The sequence below is a fragment of the Myotis brandtii genome, unplaced genomic scaffold (assembly GCF_000412655.1).
Source record: "Myotis brandtii unplaced genomic scaffold, ASM41265v1 scaffold1043, whole genome shotgun sequence".
NCBI lineage: Eukaryota > Metazoa > Chordata > Mammalia > Chiroptera > Vespertilionidae > Myotis > Myotis brandtii.
Window position 1 is genome coordinate 1,638,844 of NW_005353510.1, and position 18,574 is coordinate 1,657,417.

The 18,574-nt window shown below is 44.3% G+C and overlaps 1 protein-coding gene and 1 long non-coding RNA gene across 3 annotated transcripts in view; one reads left to right on the forward strand and one right to left on the reverse strand.

The window, feature by feature from the left end:
* LOC102247973 overlaps positions 1 to 4,251 on the forward strand; it is a 6,096-nt gene extending 1,845 nt beyond the window's left edge. Inside the window, exons 2-3 of the long non-coding RNA XR_001361888.1 lie at positions 3,245 to 3,309; positions 3,825 to 4,251. This is a non-coding gene — a long non-coding RNA (uncharacterized LOC102247973). The remainder of the gene's footprint in view (positions 1 to 3,244; positions 3,310 to 3,824) is intronic.
* A 6,457-nt stretch (positions 4,252 to 10,708) lies between these two features.
* The window catches only part of ENDOD1 (endonuclease domain containing 1), a 26,798-nt gene continuing 18,932 nt past the window's right edge, over positions 10,709 to 18,574 (reverse strand). Inside the window, exons 1-2 of one of the 2 annotated variants that reach the window (XM_014538652.1) lie at positions 17,040 to 17,084; positions 10,709 to 14,893 (exon numbers count right to left, since the gene is read on the reverse strand). In XM_014538652.1, the coding sequence (XP_014394138.1) occupies positions 13,691 to 14,893; positions 17,040 to 17,069 (1,233 nt within the window). In that variant the 5' untranslated portion in view covers positions 17,070 to 17,084 and the 3' untranslated portion in view covers positions 10,709 to 13,690. Of the gene's footprint in view, positions 14,894 to 17,039; positions 17,085 to 18,574 lie in introns of those variants that run through there. The other variant, XM_014538646.1, reaches the window with a different exon arrangement.

The following is an 18,574-nucleotide window of genomic DNA, read 5'->3' on the forward strand; positions in this document are numbered from 1 at the left end:
CTGGCCAGCCAGCCCTTCCCAAACAAAGCCCCTTTGTCGCCCAATCCCCTCCCCTACACACACACACACACACACACACACACACACACACACACACACCATGGTCCTGGTGCTGTCCCTCCACACTCAGGGCTCCCTGGAGCCAAAGACAGCCGGGAGCCGCACTGGCTGGAGGTCAGCGGGAAGGAAGCTAAGCGCCCTTCCCAGTCGCTGGGAGGGAGTGCAGGGGAAGGGCACCTTCCTGTGCTCTGAGCAGGTGCCGGCCCTGAACTGCCTGACAGCTGGTCCAGAGCAACCATTACCCGCAGTGAGGTGTGTGCCTGGTGAAGGTCCCATGATTGGTAAATGGCAGAGGGGGTCTCAAGCCCAGCGCTGCTTTAGAGAAATTACAGATGCATATGTACATACCATAGAGACATGAACACATATTTTCTCTCCATTGCCCAGGGTTGAGGATTAATGACACTTTGACACGGTTCCTTTTCTAGACCATCCAAAACTTGGCTGGCATTTGCTTGACTCCAGTTTTCCCACATGCCGCAGTAAATAACATTTTCCCACCTCCTCCTTCTCCCCCTCATCCTTGGTTGCATGGTAACACTTAGGGCCACAGGATGACTGTTTGGGGGGGCCCTGACTTATATGGCCCTTGCCTCATCATTTGGTTCAGAGTGGACAGTGCCTTCTACTTGGGTGTGCCTCCAGAATCAATCTCTCTCTCTCTCTCTCTCTCTCTCTCTCTCTCTCTCTCACACACACACACACACACACACACACACACACACACACACACCAGGCTGGGCTCTGGCTTGCCAGCCCTCCCTCAATGCACTGCCAGAACCTGGGAGGACCTGTGCCCTCCCCTCCACTCTGCAGAAAGTCAGGGCCTCAGGGTGCAGTGGATAATGGTCACCCCCCCCCCACCCCAGTGAACTATTGGCAGCATCCATAGTTGTCCACACAGGCTAGAGCCAGTCCCAGACCAACAATGATTGCCAAGTGCACAGGCTGTGGGGTCACTATGGGACCACAGACCAAAAGTACAGACTGAATGACTCCTTGGGGGTGCTGGTTATTTAGGGGGTGGGGAGGCCAAAAATGAGACATTTGTACTCACAGCTCCATACATTACAAAATTCTCTCACCCCTCACCTTTCCTGCACTCCTCCTCTATTTGCATTGGCTGTGACCACTTCTTCCTGCCAAAGACTCAGAATAGATGGGAAGTTTAACTTATTTGAGGGAGGCCTGTATGCTATATAGGTACCAAGAATCATCAAATAAATTGAGTTAATTAAACAAAAATAAAATGCCCAGGACTGGGGTAACTGATCCATGCAAAATTTACAAGCCCTGATGGACCCTGAATGTTTGGATCAACCAAAGGCAAAGCCAGGGCAATATTCATACAACTCACAGACCTTAGTAACCTTGAGGCAGGGGGGTCAGGTGAAAAGTGTGTTCTCCAGCCTGGCTTAGAGTCCTGGTTCTTACACCAGCTGTTACTCAACCTCTCTGAACTTCAGATTCACCCTCCATAAACAGAAGAAATCCTCACTATTTGTCTTGACAGGGTTGTTGTGAAGAGTAAATGAAATAACATATTTGAAAGTTCCTGATGCATAAGAAGTACTCAGTAAGTGTTCATTTCTTGTTGAAAATTGTATTAGAAATAAAGTGAAAAGCGATTCCTGTCATCACATGTCAATACCTCTGGAAAGACAGTCCATCAAAGGTCCTTGGGCACCTCCAGCAGAATCAGGAGATATTTAGACAGGAGAAAGGGAGGTAGAATGAGGACTAAGGGTTCAGGGACTGATTTGCCTTTTGGTTTCTCAGTTTGAGTGCAGATGGAGGAAGCATGGTTCTGTCAGCATTAATATGTTTTAGTGACATTTTAAAAATTGTCCCCTAGGCCCTGACCAGGTAGATCAGTTGGCAAGAGGATCTTTCCGATACGCCAAGGTTGTGAGTTCAATCCCCAGTCAGGACACACACAAGGAGCAACCAATGAATACATAAATAAGTGGAACAACAAATCGATGCTTCTCTGTTTCTCTCTCTCTCTCTCTCTCTCTCTCTCTCTCTCTATTCCCCACTCCCTCTCAAAATCAATTTTTAAAATGTCCCCTTTTCTGATAAATGTACCCAACTCTAGTTTCCTCCTTTCTCCCTTCACCCCTTTCTTCTTCCCTCCCCTGTTTCTTCCCATAGTCATGGTATCTCAATTAGTCCTTTTGAATCTCAATTTCATCATCTGAAAAGCTTATCATTAGAGTAATTTATAGGGTTGTGATAAGGATTAAATGAGATAAACATATTCAATACATTAGTCCTATTTTCCTTAAGTCATCTCATCTTTTCCTCTTCCTTGTGGATTTCCAATTCTCCCTGCTTCTCCTTCCTCCCGTTCTCCATAGAGACTAAAGATGAGGCTGGATCAGGCCCAGACCTGTGGAATGGGTGTGGGAAATGTGCGGGTCTTTGATTCATTCCTCCCTCTTTGGACACCACCCCTTGAAGATGACTGTTGTGATGATTGGCTCTTAACATCTTTCAGCTGATAATACCCCACCACTGGCCTCTATGAGTGAATAGCTCTTGAATTACTTACTTTAAGGAACTCCTCATTGGGTGTGTGATCACACTTTGAATCCTAGAGCAAATAAATTCAATACTGTAAGCTGATTCCCTTTGCGGCCATGCCTAAACTCAACAACATTAAAAATGTACCAGCCTGAGCTGAGGGCTCCTTGGGCAGGTCATAGAGTGGACTCACTGTTCATCTAGCTCTTTGTTCGAGCTTAGAGATCTGGCTTCTCCTGAGGACTGCCTGGGAGTCAGGGCCCCGCACAGTCTAGCATTCTTCAGGAAAGCCCCTCCTGGGCCAGAGCTAGGCCGGCTGCCTTTACGCAGAAGCCATCCCTCCCCCTGCAATGCTGCCTCCCTTCACACTTCCATCTGGATGGATTGCTTGGTCCATTTGTTTATATGGCAACTATTGACTGTGATGCCTGCTGGGGACACAGGGCTTTGGTAATAAAGTTCCAGACCCCTTCCTCTATTCCAGCCAACTCTGAAGGGTTACCCCAGCTTCAAAGCTCTCATGGGCCTGCTGAGCTCTTTGCTCTGACTGTATCACAGCCCACCCTCTGCTTTGCCTAGTGCTGTGTCTTTCACTTCCCCCACAGGTGCTGCCCCTGAGCCCTCCTTATTAACTTCCTTCATGTCAATCTCATCCCAGAGTCTGCTTCTGAGCCTGACCTACAGCATGGAGCAGCCTGGAACGTGGACTGAGACATACCTGTGGTAAAATCCTGGCTCTAGCATGTAGTGGTTGAGTGACTTTAAGCAAGTTATTTAACCTCTCTAAGTCTCACTTTTCATCTGGGGAAAAATATTATTGTGAGGATTAAATGTGTCTCTATATAGTGTGTAACTACCTGGGCCACTGAAGCAGCTCAGCCAATGGTAGTCATGCAGCAATAGAAACCAAAACACTGCCTCCTGGGGTCGTTGTAAACATTGAATCAGATAATGCATGCACATTGATTGACATAGTCCTCGGTAAATATGACTGCATTTGCAGAAAAGGATGTGCTAATTATATGGGGAGATAAAACCTGGGTACAAATAACCCCAATACTACACAGGCATCACGTGCGAGGCTCTTGTCACATGTCAGGCTCTCTATACGATCATAAAATCTCTGAGTAGAAAAGAATCCTGGAATTCTCCTAGCTCAACCTTCTACCCAGTGAGGACATTCCTTCTTGAATGTTTGTTTATTCCAACAATTATTTATTAACCCTGCTCTGTGCCAGGAAGTGTAGTGAATGGAAATGCTGACGGAGATGATTACGATGCCGTCCAGTGCCGGGGCAAACACAGGGATGGTTTCTGCACAGCGTAATACCTTCAGAGGAGAGGGACACATTTTCCCCGCATTGAATGGGGTGAGTTATTTCACTGTCGGCCAACTCTGGTATGTATTTTCTGTGTACCGACTTGTATTTTGAGTGGCAGTCCTTGGGTTCTTTTCCTTCTTGCTCCATATCCTGCAGCCAGCTGTCTGCACATCCACTTACCCATCCCTGCTCAAGCTGACTCTGGTCCAGGAAGGTGGGCTTCACCTGGCACTTGAACCCCAGCCTGCAGGCTCTTTGAGGGCAGCAGCTGGATCTTATTCATCACCGGGGCCCAGAAAACTGTGGTACATCTACACGATGGAATACTATGCTGCTGTAAAAAAGAAGGAACTCTTACCATTTGCAACAGCATGGATGGAACTGGAGAGCATTATGCTAAGTGAAATAAGCCAGTCAATGAAGGAAAAATACCACATGATCTCACACATTCATGGATAATAGAGACCATTACAAACTTTTGAACAATAATAGATACAGAGGCAGAGCTGCCTCAAACAGATTGTCAAACTGGTAGGGGAGGCAGGGGATTGTCAAGGGCAGGGGGAAAAAAAGGAGAAATATGTAATACTCTTTGTAATAATTTAAGCAATAAAAAAAAGATTAAAAAAAAAAGAAAAAGAAAACAACAATCCAAAAACGCATCGCATTATGTGTGGGTTCAAAAAAAAAAATGACAAAGATGCCTTTAATTCAAGTTTGTTATAAACAATGGCAGCAGAGAAAATGACCAGCATAAGCTTCCTCAAGCTTCACACGCAACCCTGCGTTTTTAATAGGCTGGGTTTTTAATAAGTGGGTGAAACCAGTTTTTGAAAACCCCAGAAGAGTTCACTTTGAGTTCACTACAGCCAAGTAGTTCAGGAGCCAACTGATGGTTCCTACACATCGCCGTTTTATGGCTCCTGAAGATTACCTTTAGAGATGTTTCATAAACCATGAGCTTCACACAAAGCTAGGGGGGAGAGTGTTATTTTAAATGGTAAACCTAAGTTCTGTATCACATTTGAGAAAGCTCTTGATTTCTACTCTTGAGAAACAGAAGGGCAGGATGACGCACCAGAGAGAGCACCAGCCTCGTGAATGGGGCCCCTTTCTCCCAGCCCCACTCTCCTGCTGAGGAGCAAGGCCCAGTCCCCACAGGTATTGGGGGGCAGGAGCAATTTGCATGAAGAGACTGAAGTTTGTTTCATTGCCTTCAGTTTGCCTTTAGCCATAAGTCAGATCCTTCCTCCTCATCCTCTTCCTCCTTGTTTGAAAATGTTACCACTTATTCATCTGTATTGTTTCTCTGCATGACTGCAATTGTAGTTCATATAAAACACAGCTAAGGAATCTTTTATTTAGCAATTTATCGTATTTGTGTTGCTACAAGATATTCATACAATGGGAAAGGGGAGAGACTCTGTTTAATCAGCTGTAAGGAGAGGGCTATACAAATTCACGGAGACTTTCCTCTGGAGGAAAATACAGGAAGTCAGAAGAAAAAGAAACATTGATGGGGAAAGGCAGAGCTTTGCAATTGGCAGAGGAAGGAATGGTTCCAGGAACTTCAGAGACAACGGGGACCTCTCTTGGGGGAGTTAGGGAGGATTTGTCTACTCTTGGGACAGAGGGATAAACTCTTTGACTAAGATACTCAAGGGAAAGAATATGTGTGTGATGAATGGTAGGAATAAAATAGTTTTCAGGGATAAGATCTGCTTACATTTTTCAGTAATTTAAATAAATCAGCCCAGCCAGTGTGGCTCAGTGTTTGAGCATCGACCTGTGAAACAAGAGGTCAGGGCACATGCCCAGGTTGCTGGCTAAATCACCAGTAGGGAGCGTGCAGGAGGCAGCCGATCTATGTTCCTCTCTGATCAATGTTTCTATCCCTCTATTCCTCTCTCTTCCTCTTGCTCTAAAAAAAAAAATCAATAAAAAACATACTTTAAAAAACAATCAAAATAGATCCTGGAGTTTCTTTACTGACTGGCTGCATTTTTGTTACATTCAAAACACTTCCTCCCCCAGTGGGGGTGGATGGACATAGTTTCTCATTATTGAACAGTTGATTTGTGGTTTGTTTTTTTCTCTTTTCACTGACTTGGTTAAAATCAACCACCTAACTTTGATTTTTTACTCATCCTTCTTAAAAAAAAAAAAGGCACTATCATGCCCTTACATAATGTTAGCATTTGGAGAAATGCCTGAACAATGTCTAACTTCTCACAGTGAGTAATTCATTCCTTATGTAAATGTGCTAGAGACAGATGTGTGTGAATCTTCTTTGTCCAGGCCAACAGCTTGGAGGTGAAGCCCTGGGTAGGGTAGAGCCAACATTTCTCTGGGCAGGAACATGGCTCAAGGGGCTGTGGCATGTGAGCATTTGCAACAGCATCACACCCTCCTCCCAGCAGCCTGCCAGGGGAGTCGGGAAGCAGGCAGGATGCTCACACACTGCTGCATCACAGAGGTGACTTAGAAAGCTCTTTCTCTGTGCCCAGCAATGGGCTAAGCACTTTTCATCCATCTTCTCGTTCTTCACAACACAACAGTAACTGGTAATAAATGAATAATTCTCCAGGGTCACATTGTTCTGGGACTGTGTAAGCAAATAAGGACACTTTGATGAGCTGATGGATCAGAGAGTCAACTTGACCCTGAGTTCCTTAAGTATAGGTTCTTCAGCTGACTCAATTTTATCTCTGCAGAGCGATACACTAGAAAACTAAATAGACAGTTTCTGGACCGTGGCTCAACAGGCCTCAAGGTTGAATGGAACAAGAGAGATTGGGTTACTGATAGAGCAAGGAAAATTACAAGGCACAAAATCACCCTTAAACGGTTGTGGCCATCAGGCTGCTGCTGACAGCATGACAACATCGGGTATGGGGACAGAGGAGCTGACATCTAAGGGACCTCGGATATTTAGATGCCCTTGAGACCTCCCAGTGTGGTAAGGCCTCCACATAGTGGCTCATCTGGCCTGAGCCCTTCTACGTGCAATGTTCCCCCAGGCAGCCTAGGAGAGCAGCCGGAGAGCCTTCAGTTGCTCTTCCGAAGCCTTTGGACCCCTCGCTGAGTGTCTCTGCAAAAGCTTACTGCTGGGCTCTTCCTGTCCCCAGCCTCCAACACAGGTCCCTCCATCACGTCCCAAGCTGGCACAGCTCAGGGACCGCTGTAAGCCCTGGCTGGCGGTCTCAGGAAGAACACCAGGCCTTCCCAGTGTGCAAACACATCTTCTTTTGCTCTGAAGGGGGGATAATTGTAGATAAAAAGAATGGCCAGTGCTGCAAGCTTCAAGTGAAGCTGTTTTTTTCTCATGACTATAGATCAGCGGTTCTCAACCTGTGGGTCGAGACCCCTTTGGCGGTCGAACGACCCTTTCACAGGGGTCGCATAAGACCATCCTGCATATCACATATTTACATTATGATTCATAACAGTAGCAACATTACAGTTATGAAGTAACAATGAAAATAATTTTATGGTTGGGTCACAACATGAGGAACTGTATTTAAAGGGCCAGAAGGTTGAGAACCACTGCTATAGATGGACTTGACAAACTTCCAAGGAAGCAGCCACTTTAGCTCCAATCTCCTCACTGACTTGAATCCCCTTCCAGGGGTGTCATGCCAACAGCTGGACATCAGGTCCTATGAGTTTAAGCTGGTGTCTGCGATGCCCAGTGACCATCTGCACACTGTTGTGCACATTGGTCACTCCTCTTTTGCTGATCTGGATGAAGTTGCTCTCAAACATGGGAATGCACTTGAACATGGCAAACTCGCCCTTGCACAGTTGCCGCTGAGCTTTCCCATGGAACCACGGAACGTGTGCAGCACGTGGCTGCCCTTGGTGCTGCCCTGCGATACCACCTTGTTGCTGCCCGTCTCTTTCTATTTTTTTAAAATATGCTTTTATTGATTTCAGAGAGAGAGGGATAAAATATCAATGATGAGAGAGAATCTTTGATCAGCTGCCTTCTGCACACCCACACTAGGGATCAAGCCTGCAATCTGAGCATGTGCCCTTGCTGGAATCAAACCTGGGACCCTCCAGTTTGCAGGCTGACGTTCTATCCACTGAGCCAAACCAGCTATAACATTTTAAAAGAGACAAAGCAGACCAGCCTAGGCTCCCCTGTTGTGTCTTCTATACTAAGCCCTTTCTTATTTCACTGTCCCCAGCTTTAAATGTTTTGTTTGTTTGCTTGCTTGTTTGTGTGGGTTTTTGTTTTTTTTTACTGATTTTAGAGAGAAAGGAAGGGAGAGGGAGAGATTAAAACATGGATGAGAGAGAAATATCAATAGGCTGCCTCCTGCATGCCCCTCTCTGGGAACTGACACCCCAAGCTGGGCATGTGCCCTGACTGGTAATAGAACTGGCAACCTCTAGATGCATGGGTCGACTCTCAACCATTGAGCCACATCAGCCGGACCAGCATGACTCTTTTAATATTTGAACCAGGGTGATCCATTAAGTGGGTCAAGTCAGGACACATAAAATAGGTAGACCCCTTATTATTTCTTAATCATCATCAAAATCATCTTTCAGTTCATCTGATTAGTATGGGTTCTTCATTGTAAAAATAATCCCTTATTATTAAAAAATTATTATGCAGTCTTCAGGATAGCAGGCAGTTTTATATTATACTCACGTCTGCAAAGGCAAAATGTGTTGTCAGCATCTGCTTTGGATGTAGGTATTACAGATCGGATGGCACCGAGGACAGCAGGCAGGGCCTCTTGGAGGCTGAACCTAGTGAGCATGTGGTAGGTGGCTCATCAGTCTAGTACAGGCCCTAGGGGTCAACCATGGGTTCCAACAATTCTACCTTGTCAATACCCAGGATCAATTCGTCTTTGGACACTAATTTGTAATGCCTTAATTCATTAAAGGCTGGAGAATAAAGAAAAATGACTATTTACAGTAGGGCCCATAATTCTTTTCAGCAGCTAAAATGTAAATACTCTGTCTAGTTCACTCTTTCTAAGTAATAGGATTGTTAGGAAGCTGAGTCTGTTGTAAGGCTGTGAACTCAGCAAGGAAGAAGCCTGGAGGGAAAAAGCGCTCTATTTGAGAGACTGGAAATGCTCATGCCTTCCTTCCTGAATGGTGCTGGAAACAGGTTGAGGTCCTGTTCCCACAGCCTCATTTTTCTAGAGTCTAGGGCCAAACCCTCACCTATTTCTTCAGTATGTTGACACCACTGATGAGGCGCTAGATTCCTTTATTTTCATTCATGACCTCAACTCCCAGACTGTACCTTAACCTTGAACCTTCCCAGCTCTAATCTAGAAACATCCTGCGATCCAAGGACGGCCAATTTCATCCAAGATGTGTGGATATTATTACCAACAACAGCTACAGCAACAATAATTAACATTCACTGAGCACTTACCATGTGACAAGCATGGCACTACATGCTTTATCTTCATTAACTTATTGAATTCTTATAACCCTCTGAAGTAGGTGCTAATAATTAGCCCCATTTTACAGATGGAGAAACAAAGGCTTTGGGTGGTAACTTGCCCAAGTTAGTAAGTTGCCCACTTCGCCACACAGTTAGTAACAGGCAAAGTCAGGATTCAGGCCTAAGTGCTTTTGACTCCAGAGCCTGGGTCTTGAGCATTAGGCGATACTGCCTCCAGGAGAAACCTCTAGGAGTCCATCTCCTGAGAGCATCTCACTGTGGACTCAACACAAAAAAACAATGACAAGTGGTTGTCAGCACTCTGTTGAAATTTAAGCTTAAAAATACAGTTGACCTAAGCAGTTGAGAAGCCATATATAACTTTTGACTCCCCCAAAACTTAAGTTGTCCCTTGGTATTCGGAGATTGGTCCCCAAACTCCCTGCGAATACTAAAATCTGTGGAGGTTCAAGTCCCACCTTGGTATCCGGAGGAGATTGGTCCCAAAATTCCCTGCGAATACTAAAATCTGTGGAGGTTCAAGTCCCCTATATAAAACGGTGTAGACAATGCATACATTCAGCCCTCCACATCCTCAGATTCCTGACTGCAGACCATACACAGTACAGGTATTTATTGAAAAAAAAGTGTTGTTCAAGGATCATCTGTAATTGGTTTGGACGTAATTGTTAGAAATCAAGCCATTATCTGGGGGGAGGGGGCCATGGGGGATATCTACAAAAAGAGATAATGTGAAATCTGAGAACCCATTTGTGACAGTCAAGGAGCCCACACTGTATTGCTCATGGTGTAACTCTAAAACCTGCCTATTGTGTGGTGAACTTGAGGGAAATGCTGAATGGGACAGAGTCACACATAAGACCCTGCTCTCACTGGAAAGGCAGCCAAGAACTACTGCCACCTCCCCCCAGAGCAGGGCCCTACCAAAGGCCACAGAGAAGACAGCGCCCCCTGCAGAGATTGTTATTTCTAACGCTGTGGGAGTGTCCTAATGAATAAAGAAATAATTGAGTGTTTCTATCATGTCCCTTGTGATTCAGATCAGTGAAGCTATATGCCTTCGGTGCTTATTTATGAAGGACGAATCACAAACACTTCATATGCCACATAGCTTTCAGAAAAACAACACTGAAACGCAGTTCTAAGCCTATTTCACTGATCTAACCTTCTCTCTGTTTCCCCACATAGAATTCAAAATTAGGGCGGGGGAGGGGGAAGGTGGGAAAGGCACAAAGCCAATGTAAGTGGAAACTGCTTGAGTGGATCAAGAAATGGAAAAAAATAAAAATCACAGATAATCCCCAAACCTCATTTCAACCATTAGAATTCTCCCCCTTCAGACATTTCACACAATGGCCAATGAGTTGTCAACAATTACTTTATTGAGCATTGCAAGGTGCACAGCATTGTACATAGCTTGAAAATGTCAAATTGGCTTTTGTCACACCCTCCCTAAAGGCGGCACGGATTTCCATGGTTCTGTGGTCTTTCCTCCCGCGCCCCAGGGACCGGCTGCTAGTACCTTTGCTGTAGCACTTACCATGCAGTTGTACCAGGTGGTCTCCCTACTAGATTTTTTAACTCCTCAAAGATGTGATCCATGTAGTGTTTATCTCTGCAACCTTGATGTTCAAATACATATTGGATAGATGAATGAATGATTGAATGAATGACCAGCGCTTCACTCTAATTCCTCCTCCAAACTCCCTGGTCTGCATATAAGTGGAAGTGTTAATGCCGAGTGAGAAGCCAACATTCAAAAGGCACAATGGAAAAGGAGTGTCCACAAGTGTGGCTAGTCCACACGCTAGAAAATCAGCTCCCTCATAATGAATAGGTGGCTGACTTCCCCAAGGGCCTGAGAACGTAACAGAGCCACGGAAAAATCTCCAAGCCAGAGATGGGGTTAATCAACCCGAACTCCCACCTCAAAAACCCAAAGTAGCTGGTTGGGAGCAGACCAGCAGTCCAGCCACGTGCTGGGTCCCTGTGCCCGTGAGCCAGAGGCACATCATCGCTAGTGGTCCAGGGCAGAGTCTCAGCCACCCAAACGTAAGAATATTTTTGCTTTATTATCCCTTCACAAATTTCAAAAGAAGCCATGCAAGAATAAATAAATACAACATTAAACAAGCCATGAAACAGAAGACACTTCCAAATGGCCCTCAAGAAGCAGTGTGGATGCCCTGCTCCTTGCATGGTGCCAAGGGGCTCAAGCTGCCATGGTTGCCCTCTTTGGGCCTTTCAGTTTGCAGATATGTACTATGAAGGAACACAGAGCCTGTGGGAGGCGGTAAGCATGATGCTGTGCATGGATGGCCAATAGCGTCACCACATAGGCATGTCCAACTGATAAGTCTGTTTGATGGATGATGAGAAAACTCTGCCATAGTCCAGGGAGGCAGCTGAATAGTACCACACACACCACATATCTGACATTCCAGCTGTGATGGGACGTGTGCAAAAGATCGTGGTTCCTAATACGCCATCAGGTAGCCGTGAAACTGAAGGCAAGCCTGTTACCTCCCTGTGCCTCAGGCTCCTCGTCAAATGAAGGTTTGACCAGACTATCTCTCTGGTCACGCCTAAGATTCTCTTTCTTTCATCCGGCAGGATTCTTGACCCATTAGCAGCCTCACCCTTCCCTGTACCTTCACACTGCTGAGATGAAGAGCAGCGCAATCACGGGTGTTAATGCTCACAAACAGAAGTGTTGGTGAAATACTACTTAAGAGTCTTAAATTGAGTTCATAGCTCCCTATCATGGACCAGTCGGGGTCATACTCCCCAACCTTGCATCACGAATTGATCAGGATGCCAGCTGGCTGGCTGCTCTTCTACTTTGGGTCGAATTCAATGATTTTTCTGCAAAATGTAACTCACTACACTCACGTTTCTCATCCACCAACCCGATACAAATAGTTGACCCATCTTTTTCTCCTTGTTGTCTTTCTGGACCCCAGGTTTCTGCATCTGACTTTCAGATGAATGGTGGCCTGTGCCCCCAAAACCAGTATTTTACACTTGGCTTTTTTTTTTTACCTCACAGCAACTCTTTAGAACACTTAGAAAAATCCGGACCATTCATTCTCAGCTGTGGAAGGCAGAGCAAAGTTTGGGAGATTCTGCTTCCTCTTCTTACCGTTTTCAGTGCAATATTCAAAATGACAAGTGTCTGATCAAAACACTGGGGATTAGCTCTCAGATCCATTTGCATTAATGGGAGAGTGATGTTTTCTAGCCTCAAACACACTATAAAAATAATTGTCTAAGAGAGAATTCTTAATCAAGTTTATACATATGTAAACTTTCCAGACGGCTAGAATAGTTTTTGTTCGGTAGCTCTTTTCTATACATTTATACCAAAACAATCATTTAAGGACAGAAGTCAATGTGTTTTACTGTGTTGGGTATTTGCTTGATGTATAAGAAAGACTGATCTAGTATGTTGCAGAATTTGAATTTTCATAGTAGCTTAACATGTAGGTCTTTGAGCTCAATCTTGTCAGCCAGATATTGAATATATTTCAAATTAGTCCAAGCTTGGCTAGAGATGTCCTGGGACCTACAGCACTTACTCAGAGCTGGGCTCTGACCCTGGTGCCCTCTTCTTTATACCCAAGAAGACTGTCCTACACTGTTCAAGGGGCAAATCATCTTTGCCCTTGCATTCAAAGTTTGTTATGCCCTTTTTGGCATAAAATGTTTATCATTACATAAAAGAAAAATTCAGCAAAATTCAACTCTGGAGAAAAAAAAAATCTTAAAGGTCCTTGGAAGCCACAGAAAGCTAAGGGATCTAGCAGACTCTATACCCTAAGAAAGCTATTTCACCAGGGAAGCATGTCCGCACCTCACCAAGGTCGGCTGAGTTGAGGAGAAAGAGAAGCGAAAGACACATTGGACAAGAATATTTATACCAGTTTTGCCTTGAATCTCAGAGAGTAATAGGAGGAACAAGACTTCTTTCTCATCGTCTCAGAAACCCTTGGGTTTAAAGTTGTCCTCTTTCTAATTTTCCCCTCTTGTAGAATTTTAATGAACACCAGAATGTCTCAGCTGGTCATCTGTATCAGAGTAAATAACTAAAGGTTATGGTTTAGAAGTTTGCTCATTTCATATCAGATGACCTACACGCAGTCCTACCCTGAACATTTCTCTAGGGTCAAGTCTAAAGTGCACCATCTTCCTTTGCAAAAGCATACAGACATCCCCATGAAAGGCCAAAATTAATGATAGTTGAGAGTGAACAAAGACCCATTGTACAAAGTATTCCAGCCTTCTCTATTTAAAAAAAAAAAATCAAATTTACTGTGACTGGCCAATATTTGTTTTTTGAGTTCTATAACTCCCCAGAATTTTCAAAAGTAACCTTGTAGCCAATTCGCTTGAAAACGCTAAAGACAACCTGAAATAGGCCACCCATGGTGCCAAAAGCAGTGTCAAACAGCAGAGAGATGGCACCACCGAGGCCCACTGCAATGTCCTTGCACACAATGGGAATGGCGCCCATGGTGTACACAGGGAAAGTGGCCACATCCACAAGGACGCGGACAGGGATGCCCAGAATGCGGCAAACCACCTTCAGCAGACAACAAAGGATCCGGAGAATGGCCCTGATGATTTTGACTATGACTTTGAGTACCTTCCAGGGAATGCTTGCCAACTCTTCCCCAATGGCCAAGAAGTACGAGACAGTGGCTGAACCCAGGTGGTAAAGGCAACTTTCTATGCCATTAATCACCTGCTTGGCGACATACCACAGGACATACACAGTGTTCTTCAGGATGCCTACCACAAGGTGGCAAATTAATTGGGAAAGCTTGATGAACGGGGTAGCGATGAAGCCCACGAGATTCCCCAGGAAGCTACTCCTTTCCTCGGGTGCCTCTGGAGGCTGCAGAGCAGACCTCTTGCTCCTGGTGCTGGGGAGGGCACTAGTGGTTTCTTTAGATTGCACCATCCGCTCTTCATCCTGGACTTGGTTAACCATTTCCAGGATTTTTTTCATTTTCTCCGTGTCCTGTTCTGTTTCACCACAGTTGTTCTGGAACAACTGAGGGTTAGACGGCAGCAGTTTCTCCAGTTCTTTCACCATCACATCCTCTATGACATCACCGTCCGTGGTGTGCTTGACAAAGCCCATGGCCCAGCCTCCTCCGGGGACAGCGCAGCAGGCTGCCAGCCAAACAAACTTAGGGATGGTCACCTTGTCTTTGACTTTGACGTCTGAGGGCACGGCGCCTGTGATGATGTATAGGTCGTTCCCACCTCCACACTGTGGGGTCAGGGCCCGGTCCATGAGGCTGTTCAGATTCATGTACCACCGTTCCTGGAAGGTCTGGGTCATTGGAGCTGCATTTGTGAGAGCGAATGTGGCCGTGTGCAAGTCACTGCTGAGGGAGAACGGGTACAGCTGTCCTCTCTGATAATCAGAATCCAGGTAATCCGTAGTCAAGGCTTGCTTGCTTCCCAGACTGTCCACAGTGGTGATGGCGTCAGCCTCATTGGTCATCTCCTCAAGGTTGCTGTTGGGATCATCGATCTGAAAGAGGAGAGGGAGTGTTCAGATGCATCCGTGGTCTTGAATCATTCTGCCAAGACCCTAACACAGGAGTGGGGAACCTTTTTTCTGCCAAGGGCCATTTGGATATTTATAACATCATTCTTGGGCCAGACAAAATGATCAACTTAAATATTAGCCTGCCATATTTGGCCAAACATTTAATGAACTCACCCCTAATGCCTTGGCAGGGCCAGACCAAATGATTTCACGGGCCTTATACAGCCCAAGGATGGGACGTTTCCCCACCCCTGCAAGTCTAACAGAAGTCCCTATTACACTTCCTACACTTGGGTTTGGAAGGGCTTGGCTTCTGGTGCATGTACACTTCATTCATTCTAACATCCCCCAATGCTGATCATCTTTCAAACTCGGTTTCCTTTGGTACTCTCTGTGTATCCTCCACTCCTGCTCTGCAGTAATACCCTATCTCTCTCTCTTACACACACACACACACACCCCATCATGACATGCTTTTTTAATCTGCTGTGGTTTGATGAATTTCATAGCTCTTTTCTGGAATATTTTTCCATGAGATTCAACTTGATTGTGAAAATGAAAGCAAGGGGAAAGTAGATCTTAATCGGCCCATAAAAATCAGAACTGCGATTCAGATAATCAGCCACCAATGTTGTCTGCAATGTAATGAACACATCCTTAATGAATGTTTATATACTTTGGGATATATGAAAAAAATCAACTTCAATCACAGCATCTAAATCAAATGAGGGAAAATATATAGCTTATCATCAGTTATCAGATATTTAGGCTAAACTAAAATTATAATTTGACCAACTGCTGTTTGAACTTAATCTCCCCATGACATTTACTGTTATGAACAATTACTTTTCAGTCTAGGTCAATCTAGATATGTACCAATAATCCTATTTTTGCCCTGCACTGTGTGTGTGTGTGTGTGTGTGTGTGTGTGTAATCTTGGTTTTGTTTTTCTTTTTAAATTCAGTGTATAATATATACTTTCACTTTACCAATCTGCAAGGGCAAAAGGAAAGAGCTCAGGACTGACCCATGACTCTGTTTTTACCTCTCAAACTGGATTGTCAATTCCTTGATATCAGGGACCCTGTATATTCCCCACTGGACCCAACCAAGGACTGACACACATTAGAATCTCAAGGTACTAATTCTTCTCTATGCCCTGAGATAGTCATCATGGCAGATAGGCATAATAGGAAGTTGAACCAACACACATTTTCAAAAAACAAAGAAAGTTAAGTAAACATTGTTATATCAGAGAAATATCTCAAAGCCATTCAAAAGCATCTGTAATTATGATGAATTTGTAATGATGGGGAAATATATGCTATAATGTTGAAAGAAAAAGAGAATATACAGGCATAATAGGAAGTTGAACCAACACAGATTTTCAAGAAACAAAGAAAGTTAAGTAAACATTGTTATATCAGGTTATTGGCAACCAGGTTAAGCCTTTTCTACTCTGACTTCATAGGTACAGAGAAATATCTCAAAGCCATTCAAAAACATCTGTAATTATGATGAATTTGTAATGATGGAAAAATATATGCTATAATGTTGAAAGAAAAAGAGAATATAAAATTTAGTAAATACAAATTTTTAAGTTTAAAAATAGGCAAGAAATACTGGAAGGAAACACAAGAAAATGTCCACAATGGTTGTTTGATTCCTAGGGATGCTAGTGATTTTTCCTCCTCTACTTTCTTGTTTTTCTCCCTATACCTCTCCTACTGACATCAATTCACAAATTATTTATAGTATGTGTTACTTTCAAAAGAAAGCAAACAAACAAGAAACGAATTAAAATAAGTAAATTCTTGCCCAGACGGTGTGGCTCAGTGGTTGAGCACTGACCTATGAACCAGGAGGTCACAGTTCTATTCCTGGTCAGACCACATGCCCAGAGTTTCAGGCTTGATCCTGGATGGGGGCATGCAGAAGACAGCTGATGATTCTCTCTCATCATTGATGTTTCTTTCTTTCTCTCTTCCTTTCCCTTCCTCTCCAAAATCAATAAAAAATATGTATTTTTTTTAAATAAGTAAATTCTTAATAACTGATTTCCTAGAGTTAGTGCTACTAAACCCATCACTACCCCAAGGGAATCAAGGCCATGTGAATTGTGTTGTACCTCTTGTCGGGAGGAAAACCAATAATGCATTTCTTCAGTTCTGCAATGGCAAATGTGGGCATATTCATGGGAGTATGTGTAGAGTTGGCAAGGGCAATGGATGAGCAAATTGATGTGAAGGCAGCAATATTCTCTGATGTCTAATGGATTACTCCACAGCCTCAGCCTTCAAGGCTGTTCCAGTCTTCCCCCAGTCCTAGAATCAGCAATGTTCTCCACTCCTACCAGATCCCCAGAGGACAGAGATAAATAGCTCAGTGATTTGTAAAGCTTCTTCTGCTGCTCTCCTATGGCTGAAAGATATACCACATGGACATATCAGCCTCATTCCTAAATCATGAGATCAAGGTATGGCAGAGCCAAGATTGTGGAGTCTTGGGTGTAAGGTCAGGGATTTCCAGATGCATGTGTTTCCATGGTTACTAGGCATTCTGTCTGCATTTAGCCTACAACTTCTTGATCCTCTCAAGGGAAAGTCTGGAGCTGGTTTTTTAATTGCTCCTGTGACAGAGCATAGGCAGCATGCATGTGTGTTGTCAGCCCAAGGGCCATCCAGGGATGAAACAGTGCCTACAGGGGTGGATGGCAGGCATGGAACACGCGCAGAGAAGAGAGACTCTTGGATGAGAAAGGAGAGGGAGCTAGAGAGAGAGACAAAAGGGAAGGGATAAAAGATAGGGGGAAGATAAGGAGGAAGGAAGGGAGGGAGGGAGAGAGGGAGAGAGTGAGGGACAGAGGGAGGGAGGGAGGGAGGAGAGAGAGGGAGAGAGGGAGACAACACAATATCCTCTTTTAGGCAGAAACCAGGACTGTGGGTTTTGACTTGTTCCCAAATTTTAGAACATGGCTTTCCAGTTGCCAAGGTCAAAGGAGATTTAGCTGGTTGCTTCTGCATCCTCTCAGGCCACTTGGGTTCATGGGGCTTCAAATTTCTGCTATAGTTGTGCACCTGGCAACCAGGTTAAGCCTTTTCTACTCTGACTTCATAGGTACAAAGAAATATCTCAAAGCCATTCAAAAACATCTGTAATTATGATGAATTTGTAATGATGGAAAAATATATGCTATAATGTTGAAAGAAAAAGAGAATATAAAATTTAGTAAATACAAATTTTTAAGTTTAAAAATAGGCAAGAAATACTGGAAGGAAACACAAGAAAATGTCCACAATGGTTGTTTGATTCCTGGGGATGCTAGTGATTTTTCCTCCTCTACTTTCTTGTTTTTCTCCCTATACCTCTCCTACTGACATCAATTCACAAATTATTTATAGTATGTGTTACTTTCAAAAGAAAGCAAACAAACAAGAAACGAATTAAAATAAGTAAATTCTTGCCCAGACGGTGTGGCTCAGTGGTTGAGCACTGACCTATGAACCAGGAGGTCACAGTTCTATTCCTGGTCAGAGCACATGCCCAGAGTTTCAGGCTTGATCCTGGATGGGGGCATGCAGAAGGCAGTCAATGATTCTCTCTCATCATTGATGTTTCTCTCTTTCTCTCTTCCTTTCCCTTCCTCTCCAAAATCAATAAAAA